Genomic DNA, 17,905 nt, shown 5'->3' with positions numbered 1-17,905 from the left:
GGAACCCGGATCAAGTCTCACCTTAAGTATCTGTGACCTTCCTAGACTTTAATTTTCTCATCTTTAACATTGGGATAATAGTCTGTAGCTCACCAAGCTGTTGTGAAGATCATACATATACATATACATGTGCCTTTACATATCTTATTAAAACCGATGTTAACAGTTATCTCTTCATTCAGATCTTTTTCACCAAGCAAGTGTTGAACATCTGCTATGTTACAAATGCTGTAGGGGTTAAAAAATGGATAGGGTATAATACTTTTCCTCAAGGAGCTAGATTTATTCACACACAACTAAAGGATGCTGCCATAAGGGATGTAACTGTGAAATATAAACAGTGTTAAAGTACCTCATAGGAGAGAGGAATTGATTCTGTAAATTCAAGGAAGGCTTCAAAAAGGTGGTGGCATATGAGATGAGCCTCCAAAGTTTTTTTTTTTTCAGTTTGTGCTCATGCATGGAGAGCTCCCCTTCAATGTGCCCACTTTCTAGAAAATGTGCTAAGTATTTCCGGTGAAGGACAATACTTTAGCCTCCCTCACTCTCACTTCCATCCAGTGGAAGCCATCCACTGTTGCCTGCTTTAGTGGATGGACATTAGTATCACAAGGACACGAAATCATCTTTGGTTGTTGCTGCTGACAGGATAAACAAATTCCATTGTACCCTTTGTCTAGACTTAGGCGAAGTAGGTGCCCTGAAAAGTCCACATAAACATTTTTTTGGAATGTTATGTCCCCATGAATCATTTGGCTTAATTAGACTGGTAATTCTGTATCCATTTTTTATGTGACCAAGAGAACCAATATCTGACAAACTTACTGACCCAGAGGAAGACTTCTGGGAAAAAGCAAGTATGTACTGGACACAGCCTCCAGCAAGCTACAATGCTAATTTTTCTATTTCTGAATGCTGCAATCACGACTACAAATTGAGAAGCATCTTAAAACCTTCTAGTTCATTAAAATCTTTGAGACTTGATGTTTTTAAACTCTCAACATCATGTAAGCTGCTTTTAATAATGGAAATTTAATAGAGACTAGAGGAAACGTGTGTGGCTTCTCTGGATATTCTTCTTGAAAGCTCAGTTTTGTTAGTAGAATTAAAAAAAAAAAGTGTGGGTCTATTTTCTTGCCTTCTAGAATGATCCTTTAAAACTTAGTTAGGACATGTATAACTCTTCTTTCTGGGGTTTCCCAGAGCAACATATAATCTGTTCTTACTTCCTGTCTCTCTTCCCCTCACACACAGTGGCCCAGCCATACTGGCCTTCCTGCTGATCCTTGAACTTACCATGCATGTTCCCAAAGGCTAGGGCCTTTACACTGTTCTTTCTCTGTCAGAATCACTTTTTCTCAGATTTTTACAGAGCCCTTTTTCTTATTTCACTCAGATTTCTGCTAAAATCTGTTCAAATGTTACCTCCTCAGAGAGCCTTTTCCTGGTCACCCTATTTAAAGTAAAATTCCTATTGATCTCCATACCTCACTCTTCCATATGTTTCTTCATAGCATATGTCAGTATCTGGCATTATTACATATGATCTTCTAATTTTATGCTTGTTCTCTTTCTCTCGAATGTAATCTCTGAGAGGACTGGGGCTTTGTCTGTATCCTTGGTGCGTGGTACATACTAGTATTCAATAAATATTCAGTGAGGGAAGGAAGGAAGGAACTTACATTTCTGTTGCCTGGAAGAGATAGTATTAAAAAAAGACTGAAGCTTTGTGCTGGAATCCATGGTGGTACATGACAGAGGTGATGTGAATGCTTATAGAAAATACACAGAGTAGTGCCTGGGTGGCTCAGTCGGTTATGTCTGCCTTGGGCTCAGGTCATGATCCCAGAGTCCTAGGATCCAGCCCCACATTGGGCTCCCTGCTCACTGGGGGATCTGCTTCTCTCTTTCCCTCTGCCCCTCCCTCTGCTTGTGATCTCTCACTCTCAAATAAATACATAAAATCTTTAAAAAAAAATACACAGAATTGGACATGAGGAGATCTGAGGCCTTCTTTATTCGGCATGTGATTTTGGATAGGTCTGAGTGTCACTTTCCTCTGACCAAATGGATTAGCCTAAAGTTGATAAGATCAAAGAAACGTGGTAAGTTCTCATAAATCCTAGAATCTTAATATAATTATTGCCATCTCTGTGGGTCGATATTCAAATACTACAAAAGCAAAACCAGCTATTCAAATTAAAATTCAGCATTTTCGGAGCTAGAAAAAAGTCTTCTAAACATCTAATGAACTTCCAGTCATTTTTAAAAGGAAAACTTAGATGCAATGAAAAAAATGAGTTGAAAGGCTATTATGAAACAACAATATTTCCATATGTGCATACACAAAAATGCAATTATAAGCCTTGCCTTCCTGTCTCTTAAATTTCAGTCTTTATAAAAATTAGCTAGGATTTTTTCATATTGGTTCTTTCTCTAAGGAGTAAGTATATAAGCTAATCTCAGCTGGTTACAAATTTTAATTTCATAGTATCCCTAGCCATCCCTTTGATGAAATCTTTATGAGTCATTTTGTATGGATAAAAGAAAACTGTAAAAGCCCACTTCAATTTAGGCTGTTTAAATTCCCTTTTTCTAATAAGGAAATCCTTGCTGTTGCATGATAAATACTAAAAAAACATTAGTAAAAAGCTCAGTTTCTAAGAGCTTAATTTAAGGTACAACAAAGACTGTAAATACAAGGATTCAAATAAATAAACGAGGGTTGAATTTTATAGTTCACTGGCATACTCTTTTAGGTGTGGGCCTATTTTGATATGTTAACTTTATTTATTTTTTTTTAGTCAATATTATTGCCATATTATAGCATAGTCCATGCATAATGAAACTATTAAAGTGTTCATATTGAGGACTAGGTATAATTTGTGTGTCTGTTTACTGCAGAGAGGTGAAAGGTGATTTTATTCAAATAATATCTGTATGTATTAGAGATGAAAAGTACATATGCTAAATAACTCCTGTGGACAGAAACCTCCCTATCAGTCATGTATGCTGGCTCCATTCAATGAGCAAGTCTTCCTGTTGCTCCAGCCTTCCTGGCCATCTCAATTCTGTGCCCAGACTTATTTAGTTCATTGGATAGAGTCTCCGAGAAGTGGAGGGACCTGTTCTGAAATGACGGATGATGGTAGCACCCATTCATAACCCGAGGACAATTTCTGATCTGCAGTCAGGCCTGAGCTCAGATATCACCTCCTAATGACATCTCCCCCAGTGGTCTTCTCCCTAATACTCCAGAAGTATATATTTTTTTGGCCTTCTGTGTAATTTTCTACTATATCATGTATCACATGAAGTGATATTAGTCACATATGTGTAAGTATTTCCAACACCCTGCATTTCTCCTTGTCAGCTCTGTATCTATAAGCCTAGCACAGGGCCTGGCCAACAGAAAGTGGGTGCCAACTGGGTCTTTTCAGAACATAAGTTCCTGCAGGTGTTGTTCACCACCAGCCTGCCTGAAAAGGCCTGAAAGTGTACATAGTCAGTCAAAGTTGAGATGATGTGATTCTGGCTTTGTCTTTGGCATGCCAAAATGTAAAGGGTGCAGACATTGTGCATAATGGTTTTAAAGATTGATCTGAATTTTAAGACTCCCCTTTTCTCAACAACAGTCCCTTTCCCAAACTCTAAATTTTCTCCATTACTCTTCTTTCCATGATGGAGCTTAAAGTGCACTGGGGTCGATCACTTCCCCTTTCTCTCCTCTTCCTAATGATTGCCACCACCATTGACTAGAAAATCATTCATCTGCCTCCTCTGAGCTTCATAATTGTTGTAATGGTCTATACTTGCTAAGCGTTCATCTCATCTTCTAGGGGTCATGGACGTAGAGGTGTGCGCATGGAACAGTCTCCAGTGTAACTTAGATTTTTACCTAGTCCTGCAGAAGAATAAATGAGAGGGCCAGCGGTGTGTATTGTGTGTGTGTGTGTGTGTGTAAAGGGGAGGATGGAGGTGTAGGACAAAAAATAGGAGAAGCTAGAGGGAGACTTAAAGAACATGAGTTTTATGGTCTCTGAAAATGTCTTTGATGTTCTTTTCCAGGTTGACTTTGGATTTGCTAAGAAAATAGGATCTGGACAGAAAACATGGACATTCTGTGGGACTCCTGAGTATGTAGCTCCTGAAGTCATTCTCAACAAAGGTCATGACTTTAGTGTGGATTTTTGGTCCCTGGGAATTCTAGTGTATGAGCTCCTAACTGGCAAGTAAGTACCTGCGAGTTCACACAAGTACCAGATAATTTGCTAATGATAGAAGAGATATCATTTAAGAGGTTAACATTTTAGAAATGCTTTTGATTAAGCATGATGACTTTTCTCATTTGTATATTTTACATATGGTAGGCTTGCTGGTTTGTAACATGGAGAAAATCTACAGGAAGGTACAGGAAAGAAATACAGAATTGCGTTGGTTTACCTAACATGGCCAGGCCTGTTATTATACAGAACATCATTAAATGTGGGAAGGTTTTGGTAAGAATAAGGAAAGGAAGTGAAGCTGTGGGCCATTCTTATTTCCTCTCATAAATATTTTTTTGTAATTGAACAAACAGTAATCATGTTTCAGTTAAATCCATTAAACAATGAAAGTACATTTAGCTGCATTCTTCCATCTTCCCAATAAATCATTAACCAGAAAAACTAAGAGAAAGGAACATTGCTGGATTTAAATTTTAATCTCCTTGTCAACTGCTTTCTAGAGGTGCTAATGAACAGAGGCCAGACTCAGCAGGAGGTTTAACAGTTCAAGTTGAATTGTCATTCCTGGGGGGATTAAAAGGCTAGATTAGTGAATCCAGTATCCCAAATTTTCAACATGCGTGCATGCATGCATAAACAGGCACACGCATTTACACCCACACGTGCACACACACATACATAGGCTCTATGTAATATTATATTGTGAAGCAATTACAGTTTACAAAGCTCTTATATGTGTATTTCTCAGTTTAGTTTTCACAAATTTATGTGGAAGTTAAAGAAGGAATCTTTATGATTTTAGGACTTAGAGGTTATGGATTAGAAAGCCAGGACAGAGCTATCTGCTTAAAGTCAGGGATTTGATCCCAGACCTTCTAACCCTAAATATGACACACTTTGCATTACACGCCTATGCCTTATACGTATGTATTTTTAACATAATGCACGGACATACCCATGGGATTCAGTTCAGTGTTCTCTCTCCATTTGTCATTAATTGATTTGATCATTCACCTTTATAAGCAAATATTGTCTTCTTTTCAGAGAGGATTTGCATATAGAATGGCATATGAAATACTGGAATGAGCCCTTTGATGGGGATTCAGGTCTCAACACATACTTAAAAAGAGTTTCATAAAATCTTGAACTTTTACAACTTCTACAGATTCAGTGTTAGATTACCTGTGGGTATATTCGACTTCCTTGGCCATATGCATTGAGCAAACAGATATGAAAGATTATTTTATATTATCTGCATTCATTTTCAAATACTCATTACTTGAGATTTTAAAGGAGAGAAGAGAAAGTTATCCAGACTGTCATTCAGAGAGAAAGTTGCTTACAGTCTTGGAATACAAGGAGTTCTGTTTCAAGAATTTGTTCCTCGTCCCTGGGAATTTTGTCAGCCACATTTCTAAGAAATAGATGATACTTTGTGTAGGTAACTAAAGAATATACAACTCAGTCTTTATCAGCTACAATTGCTACAAGGAGTATGGAAATAAAGGAAGGAAATAAGGAAGGGGGAATGCCCAGTAACATGGAGTTAGTTGTTAAAGTGGCTTTAAGCTGTCAAGAAGTTGAGAAATTGTTCTTTTAAAGGTTTTCAGGGGGGATCCCTGGGTGGTGCAGCGGTTTAGCGCCGGCCTTTGGCCCAGGGCGCGATCCTGGAGACCCGGGATCGAATCCCACATCGGGCTCCCGGTGCATGGAGCCTGCTTCTCCCTCTGCCTGTGTCTCTGCCTCTCTCTCTGTGACTATCATAAATAAATAAAAATTTTAAAAAGAAAGGTTTTCAGGGTAGGGCATGAGAAACGTTCATTTTAAGTGGCTTGAACTCTAGAGAATCAGGGGGTAAGTGAAAATGAGAAAAAGTACTAAAACACGATACAACACAACAAACACAACATAGCTGTAAATATATAAGTATTGAAAATATAGAAATGCTTTTTTGTTTCATACCTCATTTTCTTTTCTTTTTTTTTTTTGTACCTCATTTTCTTTACAAGCAAGACATAGATTGCTGCAAAATTGTTGCACCAACCTTATTTCAAGTTTATTATTGAAAGTGGGAACTCTTGGTATCAAAAGGTCTCAAGCATGGCCAAGATATAGCAGAGTAGTTCATGAAAGTCATCTTCAATTTTCAAAAATTCATTGGCACAATGTGTTAATATAGTGTTAATAGCAAAATATGTGAGTTAAAACGTTATCTGCATCCAGTGGTCAATTCCCAATGCTTTCTTACTCACCTTAGCAACACTTCCCTGGAAGTACTCTCTTCACATGACTCCTAGGACCTCTTTTTCTTTCATGTCTTTCCCCACATTGGTGGCTCCATCTCTGCCTTCATTGCCAGATCCTTCTTATCCTCCTGACCAATCAACTTTGGGCCCCTTCAGTCCTTGATCTCTTTTCCATCTACTCACTCCTTGGCTGATAGCATCAGGTTCATGGCCAGAAATCCTATCTGATGACACCCCACAATCACACCTCCAGCTCTAACCTCTTTCCGGAATGCCAGACTCACAAATTCAGCTGCCTGTGTAGCATCTCTTTTTGGATGTTTAAGACCTAACTCTATTTGGACATTTCATAACCTGCTCTGTACCTCTGGACCATCACTTCCAGCTCCTACTCCAGCCTTTCCTCTCTTAGTAAGCAATAGCTCCATTCCATGGGTCAAAACACTTTAGCATCATTCTTGAATCCTTTCTTTCTCCTAAACGCCACATTCACCCCATTGGCAAATCCTGTTGGCTTTACCATCTAAATAGACCCAGAATCCAACCACATCTCACCACTTTCACTCCTACCATCCTAGTTCAGGCCATGAGGCCTGCCTTCTCATACTGCTAGCACCGTCATGGGTCATTTTTGACACATTTTTTAAAAAGCTTACTCTGATCTAACTGCTGTAAACTCCATTATCTGACTCAGAGCGTATTCCTAGGCTCTTACCATCACCTGGTAGCTTCACATGCTAGAGTCCTCATTGCTTCTACCCCTCTCCTGCTTCCTTACTCATTCTCCCAGCAACCCAGTCCTGGAACAACCCATGCCCCACCTGACTCATGGCCTTTGTGCTTGCTGTCTTTGAATCTTTTGCTTACAGATAATGATGTGGCTCATTGACTCCTCTTCATTGATATCACACTACTCAGTCATCAACTGGTGACAGAGGTTTTTCCTATCTACTGTGTCTAAGAAAAATCACCTCTCTCTGTTACTGTCTCTTCCTTTATTTTTCTCATTAGTGACAATTACCTGCATGTGCATGTGTGTAATTTGTGTAATGAAATTATTTTCTACCACACATCCAGATTTTTTATGCAATGACTAATGAGAAAGAAGGAGAGAGGAAGGAAGGGAAGAAAAGAAAGTTGTAAATGTGTCTGACACATTGGTCCTAGTGTCCTGTTTTGGCTTTTCTCCAGCCCTCCCTTTTCTGGGATTGACCAGATGATGACCTACAACTTGATTCTCAAAGGAATTGAGAAAATGGATTTTCCCAGAAAGATAACAAGACGACCGGAAGATTTGATTCGGAGGCTTTGCAGGTGAGAATGAAAGTTAAAACCTAGAGTTCTTGGGGAGTGTGTGAAGTCTTCTCATTTCTGTTTCCACACATTTTAAAATTAGGTATGTATTGACTTTTTGTACTTTTATTTGTAGCTAAATTATCCTTAAAGAAAATCGTTTCTTCACTAGAAGTTTGAGTTTACTTCATGTTACAGACTCACAGGACCTACTTACAGTTTAAAAGAGACCCATCTTTTGCAGTTTATCTTTGGGAATCATCTTTATCTGTATTAGGCAAAAAGAACCTTAGCTAAATAGAGGAGTAATTAATTTCCACCCTGTTCTTTTGTGAGAAAATCAGTGGTTGGTGATAAAGACTCTGTCAGCCTGTATTTTGAAAAAACAGCACCTCTCTGGTCTTATTTTAAATTATTCCTATTTTCTATTTATCCTTAAAAATAATATTGTAGAACAGAAGACTTCTGGAATTTGTGTTTAAACTTCACTTTGTCATTGTTTTCTTTCTTTCACTTTTTTTTTTTGCACATTTGAACTTTTTTTTAAAGCATTAGCATTTAGTAAATTTAGAACATGAAACCTAGCTGTGGGTTGCCAACAGAAATTTCTGCATGTTTCTAAGATTCCAGCTCAGATGTAAATGATTCTCTAAAGCTTTCCTGGTTTTCTCAGCAAAGTTGGTAAGATAGTTGGTAAGATAGCATCCTTATTCATAGCTCATCTAAAGCACCAGGGTTTGTGTGTGTGTGTGTGTGTGTGTTTATGTGTCTGTGTCTGTGTGTGTGTACCTACAAATACACACACCAGAGAGGAGCTTGTGTGTTCCATTTCCCTATACTCACCTGCTTGGACTATGAATATTGTTGCATGCATGAATGAATACATAAAGAAAAAATGTTACATTTTAATTTAAAATTCACTGAGGAATAGTTATTATAAATTGCCTGTTGAAATTGTTATTTTAGGCAAAATCCAACAGAAAGACTTGGAAATCTGAAGAATGGAATTAATGATATTAAGAAACACAGGTATGTAGCTATTGCTCGACCCAGAAAGAAATATAAATTTATAAAAAAGAATGTAATCTTAAAGCTTCCATTGTAGGTCACAAGGATCCCTTTACAGACGCTCAATTTTTCCTTTTTAGTGTTTTATTTTTAATTTGTGTTTTGGTAGGTACAGTTTCAAAGTGATTCGTCTAATGTTGAAAATTCATATCAAGAATGGATGAAGTTCTAAAACAAGTGACAAAATCACATCTTTAAGTTATAGTGACTTAGCTCTTTATACACTGCTATTTTTTATTCTTTATTTTTAAAGTAGGTTCCACAATGGGTGTGGAGCTCAATGTAGGGCCTGAACTCACAACCTTGAGATTAAGACCTGAGCTGAGATCAAGGGTCGGACACTTAAATAACTGAGCCGCCCAGGCGCCTCTTATTATTTTTTAAAAATATCAACTTGGATTCTACAGAGGAATTAAATTTTAATTTTGACCTTTGATTTGTGCTTATGGTACAATGTAGTCACTGTTATCAATATTAAAGAGAAATCAACTCTTAAATAGTATTGTTTCAATTTTAGTTAATAATATATGTTTATTTTAAATATAATTTTCCTTTAACTAGCTCTCCAAATTTTGAAGCTAGTGTTGTATTTTACATTTAGGGTAGAGTACATTGATTTTCACAAAGCCCCAAACAATAATCTAACATGCATCCTTTCAGTTTGTGGATTTCTAAAGCTGGCCTTCAGAACCATTGATAACTTCTGTGAATTATCCTCTTTGATTTGGTTTACATGTGTGGATTTCAAGCTTTTCAGATTTTTAAAAAATCTGATGCCTAGTTAAATCCTGCAATCCACAAGATGTTTTAATGTTGCTCACAAATATACAAAAAATATCACCTATTGATAGTGCTATTAACAGTAGACAAACTAAATTTGAGAATTTCATCATTGAAATCCTGTGAACACACTGAAGTGTTGATATTCAGAAATGAAAACACCTTTCAGTATTTCATTCTTATCTGTATATTTTTTTTTACTGAAGAATTAGAGGCACATAATACAGTGTGGAAAGAAAGGGAGAAAAGCTTCTGAAAAGGAACACTATTATTTTGCTTAACAGTAGTGGTGCAGCTTCAAAAAAAAAAAAAAAAAAAAAATTCCCCCAGGCTGCCAACCTTGCTCTATCTATTCATGAACTTACTTGAAATAAAGCCATGTACTCAACACTGTAAATTCATATTGGGCTTTGCCTCAAGGGTGTGTTAGGAGGGAGTAGGGATGATAGAGACAGACTCGTCTGTGCATTTTAGACATCAAAATGTTTATAGTATTTTTATTGTTCTTTGTCATTTTTTGGATTGCTTCTTTGTAGAGCTCATTATTCGTCTTAGATTCCAATTTATCTTTCTCCATGGTGTTATCATAATTTTTTTCTCGTTATAAAATGACACAGAAACACACTATGCATATCGAGCAAACAAGTGTCCCGTCAATTAGTCATTCTTCCAATGTGTTTTCCTCCTTTCTCTCATTAAAGAAGCTTCTTCATGTTTTGCTCCTGGGTGGTTGGGTTAACCGGCTCTGGTCTTATCTTTTCTTTCTTATTTATCTGAAGCTTATTTAAATGTACCTGTCAAATTGTGATTGGGTGCACATGCAAATGGATGCTAAAGGATTTTCTCACCTCAGCATGGTAATGAAGAATTTTGAATTTCCTTCCCTGTAGGGATTAATTTGCCCACTCCTCTTAACTGGCAGGATATTCTTGGTCATGCAAGGGTAGAGTCAGAGTGCAGTGATTGGGGTAGGGTTCAGTAATAAGATGTACCAAATTTACACAGTGTCTTTCAGTGAGACGAGGGAACTCGCTGACATTATTTCATCTGATTTTTGTAGTGCTTCTTAAGAAATAAAGCTGAAAAATAGATCTCTCCCTGCCTTTACGTAGGAGTGTTCTAAAACCTTCCATAAGTCTCCAAGGCTTACAGCTTCTTTACTCTCTGGACCCTTGGAATTAAAAGAAAATCATTCTGAAATTTGCCATCAGATTTTCCCACTCTTCTCTAAAGTAAAATATATGTTCCCCCCCCCCCAGAGAACCATTCATTTTAACTTTATATTTAAAAATGATACAGTTTCACATGGCATATTGTTATGTTTGTCTGTTCAGAGTGAAATCTTCTTAACTAAAAATAATCAGAGCTCCTCCATCCCCTCTTACTGAGCCTAACTTATAAATGAGGCACCGATCATGTCTTCCAACACTCATCTGAAAAGAAGGATAATATATTTGTAGGGGACAGTTAAGTTTTTCCTGCTAGATAGAGGAATAATAATTTGTTTCAAGTGCCTTAATGTTACCTTTAATATTTCTAGCTGCTGAAATTACCTTCAAGAATAGCTTCTACAAGTCTTCTAAAAATGAAGAAGCAATTTATGTGCCATTGCTGCTAATATTTCTTTGGTGAATATTTTTTACACATGAATGCATGCTGGCACTTGTGTTACTTAAAATGTGGTTAGTGTCAAAAGGCCAAGTGTTAAGTGAATGGCCACTCATGTTAAGTAAATATTGCCATAAGTCAAATTGTAACAAGTACTCAGCAAGAAATGTATAGGCTCTTTGAATCAGTAGGGTAACAGTAATGATTTTTATTGATATTTATGGGGTAACTTCTGGGTAGAGAGCACTGTAAAATATGTTAAAAGAAATTGTGACAGTATCTGGTGGCAAAAGAAAAGATTCCACATAACTATGCACCTAGAAGTCCCTAAAAATGGAGCTTCAGTCTATGCAAAGAAACTGATGGGTGGATCAAGGAGAGGACTCTGTGTTGTTTTAGCAAGGACAGGGAAAGCCTTATAGCTGGGGTTGCTGTCTGACTTTTACTCTTTGATTAGTGTCTCAGCAGCTTATACTGAAATGGCACCTAGGGTTAAGAATGGCATCTGAAATGGAATGTACTAGAGCCTTCCCTGTTTACAGTACTTTTTCTCTTGCTAAGCTCAGACTTGGAATGGAAATTCTAGTCAAGGACTGAACGAAACCAACTCCAGGGGTAAGAAGGGATTAGAAAAGATGGAAGAGCACAATTTTTGGTGTGGCTGACAGCCACCCAGGTTCCCCAATCTTCAGTCTCACACCTCTACCACCACCCTGCCTCATCACAGCCTCCTGTGGTCATGCTCCACATAGCAGTCAGAATTATCTTTTGGAAATGTACTTAGATCTGTCATTTATGTAGAACTTTCTAATGATTTCCCATTAAATTTAAAATCCTGATTCTGTACTGTGTGCTACAAGGCCTGGCCAGTTCTCAGATACCTTTTTTCCCCCTAGTTTCCTCTCTATTCACTATACTTCAGCTCATTTCTATCACTTCCTTCCATTTAAAAGGCCCTGGGATAAAGAAAACATGATATAGATATAGATGTAAATGTAGATGTAGATATAGATATAGATATGGATTTGGATAGATAGAGATATATCATGGAATATTACTCAGCCATTAAAAGGCCCTTGCCACAAGTCTTCCCGTGGCTTTCCCCTTCTCTTCATTCTAGCCACTCCCAGCCCATCCCATTCCAGCCATCAGGCACCACTTTATTCTCCTTTATCTTCCTAGTACTTACTAGTATCTGAAATTTTGTTTTATTTATTTATTTTTGTTTGGCACCTTCTACCAAAATAAAAATATCTGAAAAGCAGGATCTTTGTTTTTTCCCAATGCCTGGGACCAAATTGCCTTTGGCTAGCTGCCTTGATCTCACTGTTCTAGTAGAAAATATCAGTGGGTATAGAACAGTATTATTCCATGTTCCTGAGAGACATTATGTCCAAGAGAAGCAAGGCCTCCTCACTTACATGGTTGCATTTCCAGCCCACCATGTTTGACATGGGTCCTAAAGACTAGATCATTTCTTTTAGATTAGTTCTGTGGAAGCAATAAATGGAAAAACAAAACAAACAAACAAACAAAAAAAAAAAACAAAGAAAACAACAAAACTTCATCTGGCCATCAGCTTAACCTCATTGCAGATTATTGGAAAACATCTTTTTATCTTGGAGTTTTTGTATACACATCACCAGGAACATCACCACCAAGGCAGTGTGATGTTCTAAGATGTGAGAATAAGAGGATCTGTGTAAGTGTGTTCTCTTGCAGAGTCATTCAGTTATTCAACAGACATTTATTGAACCTGGTTTGATGACAAGTCCAGCTCCAAGAGTGAGGGACACAGAAGGAAAGGAAATAGATAAAAATCCTTGCCCCATGGAGCTAGCATTCTAGTGGGGAAGACAGAATGAACAGGACTGAAGTAAATGACATAGGGTGTCATATAAATGACAGAATGAAGTAAAGTATACAACAGAAGCATCCAATAGCAGTAAGAGCTAAGGAGAAAACTAAAGCAGGGAGGATAGGAAGTGGGGTTGCATAGAGAGGTGAAATATTACTTTAGATGGTCAGAGAAGGCCTCACTAAGAAAATGATCTTTGAGTAAAGGCCTGAAGATGTTGAAGGAACAAACCATGTGGAAATCTGGGAAAGGAACCATCTAGCTTTGAGTGAGTGCATGGGTCTGAATGTGGGAGCATCTCTAGCTTGTTGGAAGAATGGTGAGGAGGGAGGGAGGAAGGAAAGTAGGACAGTGGTGAGCTGGGGGATGGGGTCCTGGTGGAAAGAATGATGTGCAAGGCCTCCGGGGTTATCCTAAAGGCTTTGCCTTTCATGCTGAGAAAAATGGGAAGCACTGGGGGACTTTGAACAAAGGTCTGATGTGACCTGACATGTTTTAAATGATCACACTTGCTGCTTGGTTATCTCCCATGGACAAAAAGCAGGAGGACCTATTAGGAGGTTATTACAATAATACAGGTGGTGAATAGTAGTAGTAGCTTCGCCTGTACTGGTGGAGTGAGGGTGATGAGAATTATTTCGATTCCGAATTCAGATATATTTAGAAGGTAACACTGACAAGATTTGCATATAGACTGAGGTAGGGTGTAAGAAAAAGGACAGCTCCAAGGTCTTTGGTTTGAGCAACCAGAAGAGTCGGGGCCAGCTCCTTGGGGCACATTTGGAGCTCCAGTGTGGTCTGGATACATGCTAGATGCAGGTTAGACACCTGCTTGGGAGATGATAAATAGCAGCTATAGCTATTAGCCTGGGAGGTCTTGATTGGAAATGGAAATAGTAACCAGTAGATACATAAATGCTAACACCACAAAATTGAATGAGATTACCCAGCAAGTGAGAGTAGTTGAAAAAAGAAAGTCTAAGGACTGAGCCCTGGAGCCTACCAGCTTCCTATGGAAATAGCAGTGGGAAACAAGGGAAAGCATCCAAGGTCAAATAACATGTCTGGAAGTCAAGCAAAAAAGATATTTCAGGAAGTGTGAGTAATGAACAGCAATAAATGCTCATAGGCTGAGTAAGACAAAAATGGAGAGTTGAGGAGATTCACAGGAGTGGAGGAGGGTGGATGCTGATTGTAGTGTAGTTAGGAGAAAATGAGTAGAGTGGATAACTTTCAAGGAGTTCTCCTTATGTGGAAGGAGAGAAATAAAATGCAAATTGGATGAGAACTCAGGTCAAGGGAGGGTGTTTTGTGGTTGACGAAATAAAATGTTTCCATCCTGATGGGAATGATTGAGCAGATAGACATTGAAGATTCAAGAGTGAGGAGCATGGCAGAGGCATGCTCTTGAGTCGAAGAGCCCACAGGATCAAGTACACAGTGGAGGAGCTGAGCTGACCTTCCCTAGAAGCAAAGGCAGTTAACTCTTGTTGCAAGAGAGAAGGGAACACACAGATGTGGGCAGGCAGGCAGAGAAACTGGTAGAAGATTGTGGCAGCCCTGTTTTCTCAGTGAAATAGGGAGCCAGGTCATCATTTGGGAATGAGGATGGAAGTTTCTGGAAGTTTGAGGAGAGAGGGCAAAGGATGAATTATGAGTCTAAGGGAGTGGGACAACAGGGAAATCTAGACCAGTTTCTGGGCAGCATTAACTAGCCCCTTGAGGTTAGTGGGCCTGGATTCACTATGAGACCAGACAACCAACATGGTCATACACTTTCCCCCCTGACCACTTGCCACTGCACTGTTGTGGGCAGGGGGGAGGCAACAAAATGGACCGATGGATAACTTAATATGCTAATAGTGTATCAGGCAAGTAATATTCTTCTGTACTCTTTTTACTTCTCAGGTGGTTAAACGGTTTCAATTGGGAGGGCCTGAAAGCGCGGAACCTTCCATCACCTTTACAGAGAGAGGTATGGTCTCCACTATATTGTTTTATTGATTTTGTTCTAGTTTTTATTTTTGTAAACAGAGTAGAGGTATGTTCTGATGTACCACATCTAAGATGGTTTAAATACTTTTTATAAATTAAGTGAAAATGTCCTAGCAATTTTACAGGGACTAAATAGTAGTTCATCTTTCATGGAGATCAGCTCAGCTCTCAGGAACCAATTACATATAAATCTAAGTCCACAGGTACTCAGCATTGGTCAGGCTAACAGAGATCTCTGGAAGTATAATATGAATCCTAGCGTGATTTAAAATTTTCTGTTTAGCCACAGGTAAAATGAAATAGGTGAAATTAAGTTAAATTAGTTCAGTATATCAGAAAATGACCATTTTGATATGGAATCAGCATAAAATATTGAGACATCACATTTATTTTTCTATATTGTTTTTGAAATCCCAAATGGATTTTATAGCAGTCTCAATTAGACTAGCCACCTTTCAGGTGCTTGATCACCACCTTTTGCTGGTTGGACATCACAGCTCTAGAGAAAACAGAACATCTGCTAACTTAGGGCTGGGAGGGCACAGAGAATGACTCAGAAATGATTCTGGTCAACACCCTATAGACTCTATGCTGTGTTAAAGGAATTTCAAAGATCTATGTCTCTCCTTGTACATTTTTAGATTGACCTCTCAATTCTCTTACCATATGTTTAAATTGTTGTGGAGGATGTGATTTCTAGTTTGTTGTAAATATTGACATATTAAAGTAAAACATTACTCCTTTAGATATATATAATGTAATCTTAATACCAGTGAGATTTGATGCTCACTAGCCATTCAAAATAGTCATTTAAAATACACAGACGGCAATATTACATAATTCCTTTTCCTCTCTGAATTTATATTCTTATATTTCTATCCATTTTCCCTAAAAAGTTTCCTCTTATGTAAAAATCTTTTTATGCCTGCCAATATTTGATTATTCTTTAAATGGCTTTCAACTGCAATTTTCTAAATTTTAAAATTCCTGTGACAATAAGAATTTCTGTGACAACAGAAATATTTCTTCTGGATTCAGTTGTAATTACATTTTTATAGCACCGAGTATCAAACAACAGATATATGTTGCAAAATTTAAATAAGTATTTAAAAAATATTTCTTAAAAAGAAATTATTTATGTCCTGTGGGAGAAATGTTACTTATTTAAAAAATGGGGATCAGGCTCCACATCAATTCTATTCCTTTTTAAAATGCTATGGGTGTAAGTGCTGAGAGCTGTGTTCACATAAATTAGTAACTGGGAGTGGAGAATTTTATAATAGCAATGTCACTTTGAATGCCTTCTGAGTGATCTCCCCACTCTCCCAAAAAAACACATTATGATTCATTGTAAGTAGTATCTGATATAGATGTATCTGCTGAGAATTCAGTCGGGTACTTTAAAAAATTTGTTTGAATGTAAAGAATCAAAAATCACCTGATTTGCAAAAGAGTTTAATTCCAGAATCATTTCACTCTTTCAACAGGGTCAATAATATTTTGAATTGACCCTTCGTTTGGGATTCTGGAAACTTTATATGGGTCAACTAACCATATAAAAATTCAAGGTTGGTAAAAAAAAAAAAAAAAATCAAGGTTGGTGAGAAACTTTTACAAAGTAGATAAAGGATTTAAAAGTTACAAATTTTGATTTTTAAAAAAAAAACTTTTTAAACATTTTAAACATTTAAAAAAACATTTAAAAGCAAAAAAACATTTGCTTTTAAAATGTTTTTCAGTCTGAAAAAAAAATTTCTATCACCTTTTCTTTTAGACATACCTCCTCAGGCCAGAGTGGCTTCTATTGAATGTAATGTAGTGACCGGATTTGGTCTAAAGGGGAGATCTCAGAGGCTGAGATTGTGACTCAAAAATGACAATTGGTCCTCTTTCTCTTACATATAACTTACCAGTGATTGCAGTATAAAAGCAGTGTTCAGATACCAAAAAAGCATTACCCATATCTAATAGCATGCTTAGTCAACGTTATCCTCACTTTTGGTTTAATTCTTCCTCTCTTAGCTCAGTGGACCCACAGACCACAGCTACTTCGACAAGTATCCCCCTGAAAAAGGAGTGCCTCCAGATGAGCTGTCAGGCTGGGATAAAGATTTCTGATAGAAGAAAAGATGATTATTGCCTATACATCCAGAAGAGGACTATAAGGACCAATAATCCAATAGTGATGATTTCTCTCTTTGGAGTATTATAATGTCTTTTGGAAGACCATTAGGGAAGAGAAATCCCTGCCCAAGAGCTGGGTGGACAATGTGGATATGAAGGTGGTTCTGAATTATAATGTCTCATTTATATGCTCTGAATTATTCATGTATTCTATTCTTTGCTTTTCTCAAATGTTGGAGGCTATTCTATTCCCCTCTCCACAATCAGAACCATTTTTCTTGATGGGGCATCATTTTCTCTGCAATCTGTTGCTCCATCTCAATCATATTTGTCTCCTTTGAGTCCTAATAAAGTTTAAGAAGTGTCTTGTCTTTGAGCCACTAAGTCATGCAAATGGAAGGAAGAACAGGGTGAACTTCGGAAAACTTCCCTGCTCCCAACAATTCCATGTGAGCATTATGGCATCTCCGAGCCATGGTTTGCAGAAATCTTTGTAGTCGATAGAAACTCTTGATTTTCACCTGCATTCAACCTAGAAACATATTAATGTGCTCCTGTTACTAGTCTGGGGAAAGGCAAGTTTAAGTATTAGTCAGTGGTACCACTTCCTAACGTAAATGAGTTAATTCACCCAGCCAGTAATTATATTCCATTGAGAAACTTTGAAAAAATAAAGCAAAAAATATTTTTTGTTTTGTGACCAGCTG

General features: G+C 37.6%; 1 protein-coding gene across 3 annotated transcripts in view; it reads left to right on the top strand.

Moving 5' to 3' along the window:
• The window catches only part of PRKG2 (protein kinase cGMP-dependent 2), a 99,846-nt gene extending 82,284 nt beyond the window's left edge, over window positions 1-17,562 (top strand). For all 3 annotated transcript variants that reach the window (XM_077882660.1, XM_077882659.1, XM_077882661.1), the window contains exons 15-19: window positions 4,069-4,232; window positions 7,664-7,786; window positions 8,732-8,794; window positions 14,988-15,054; window positions 17,097-17,562. In XM_077882660.1, the coding sequence (XP_077738786.1) occupies window positions 4,069-4,232; window positions 7,664-7,786; window positions 8,732-8,794; window positions 14,988-15,054; window positions 17,097-17,192 (513 nt within the window). In that variant the 3' untranslated portion in view covers window positions 17,193-17,562. The remainder of the gene's footprint in view (window positions 1-4,068; window positions 4,233-7,663; window positions 7,787-8,731; window positions 8,795-14,987; window positions 15,055-17,096) is intronic.
• The last annotated feature ends 343 nt before the right edge of the window (window positions 17,563-17,905 follow it).

Source organism: Canis aureus, chromosome 33, assembly GCF_053574225.1.
Source record: "Canis aureus isolate CA01 chromosome 33, VMU_Caureus_v.1.0, whole genome shotgun sequence".
NCBI classification, from domain to species: Eukaryota; Metazoa; Chordata; class Mammalia; order Carnivora; family Canidae; genus Canis; species Canis aureus.
This window is presented reverse-complemented; position numbering and strand designations above follow the sequence as displayed.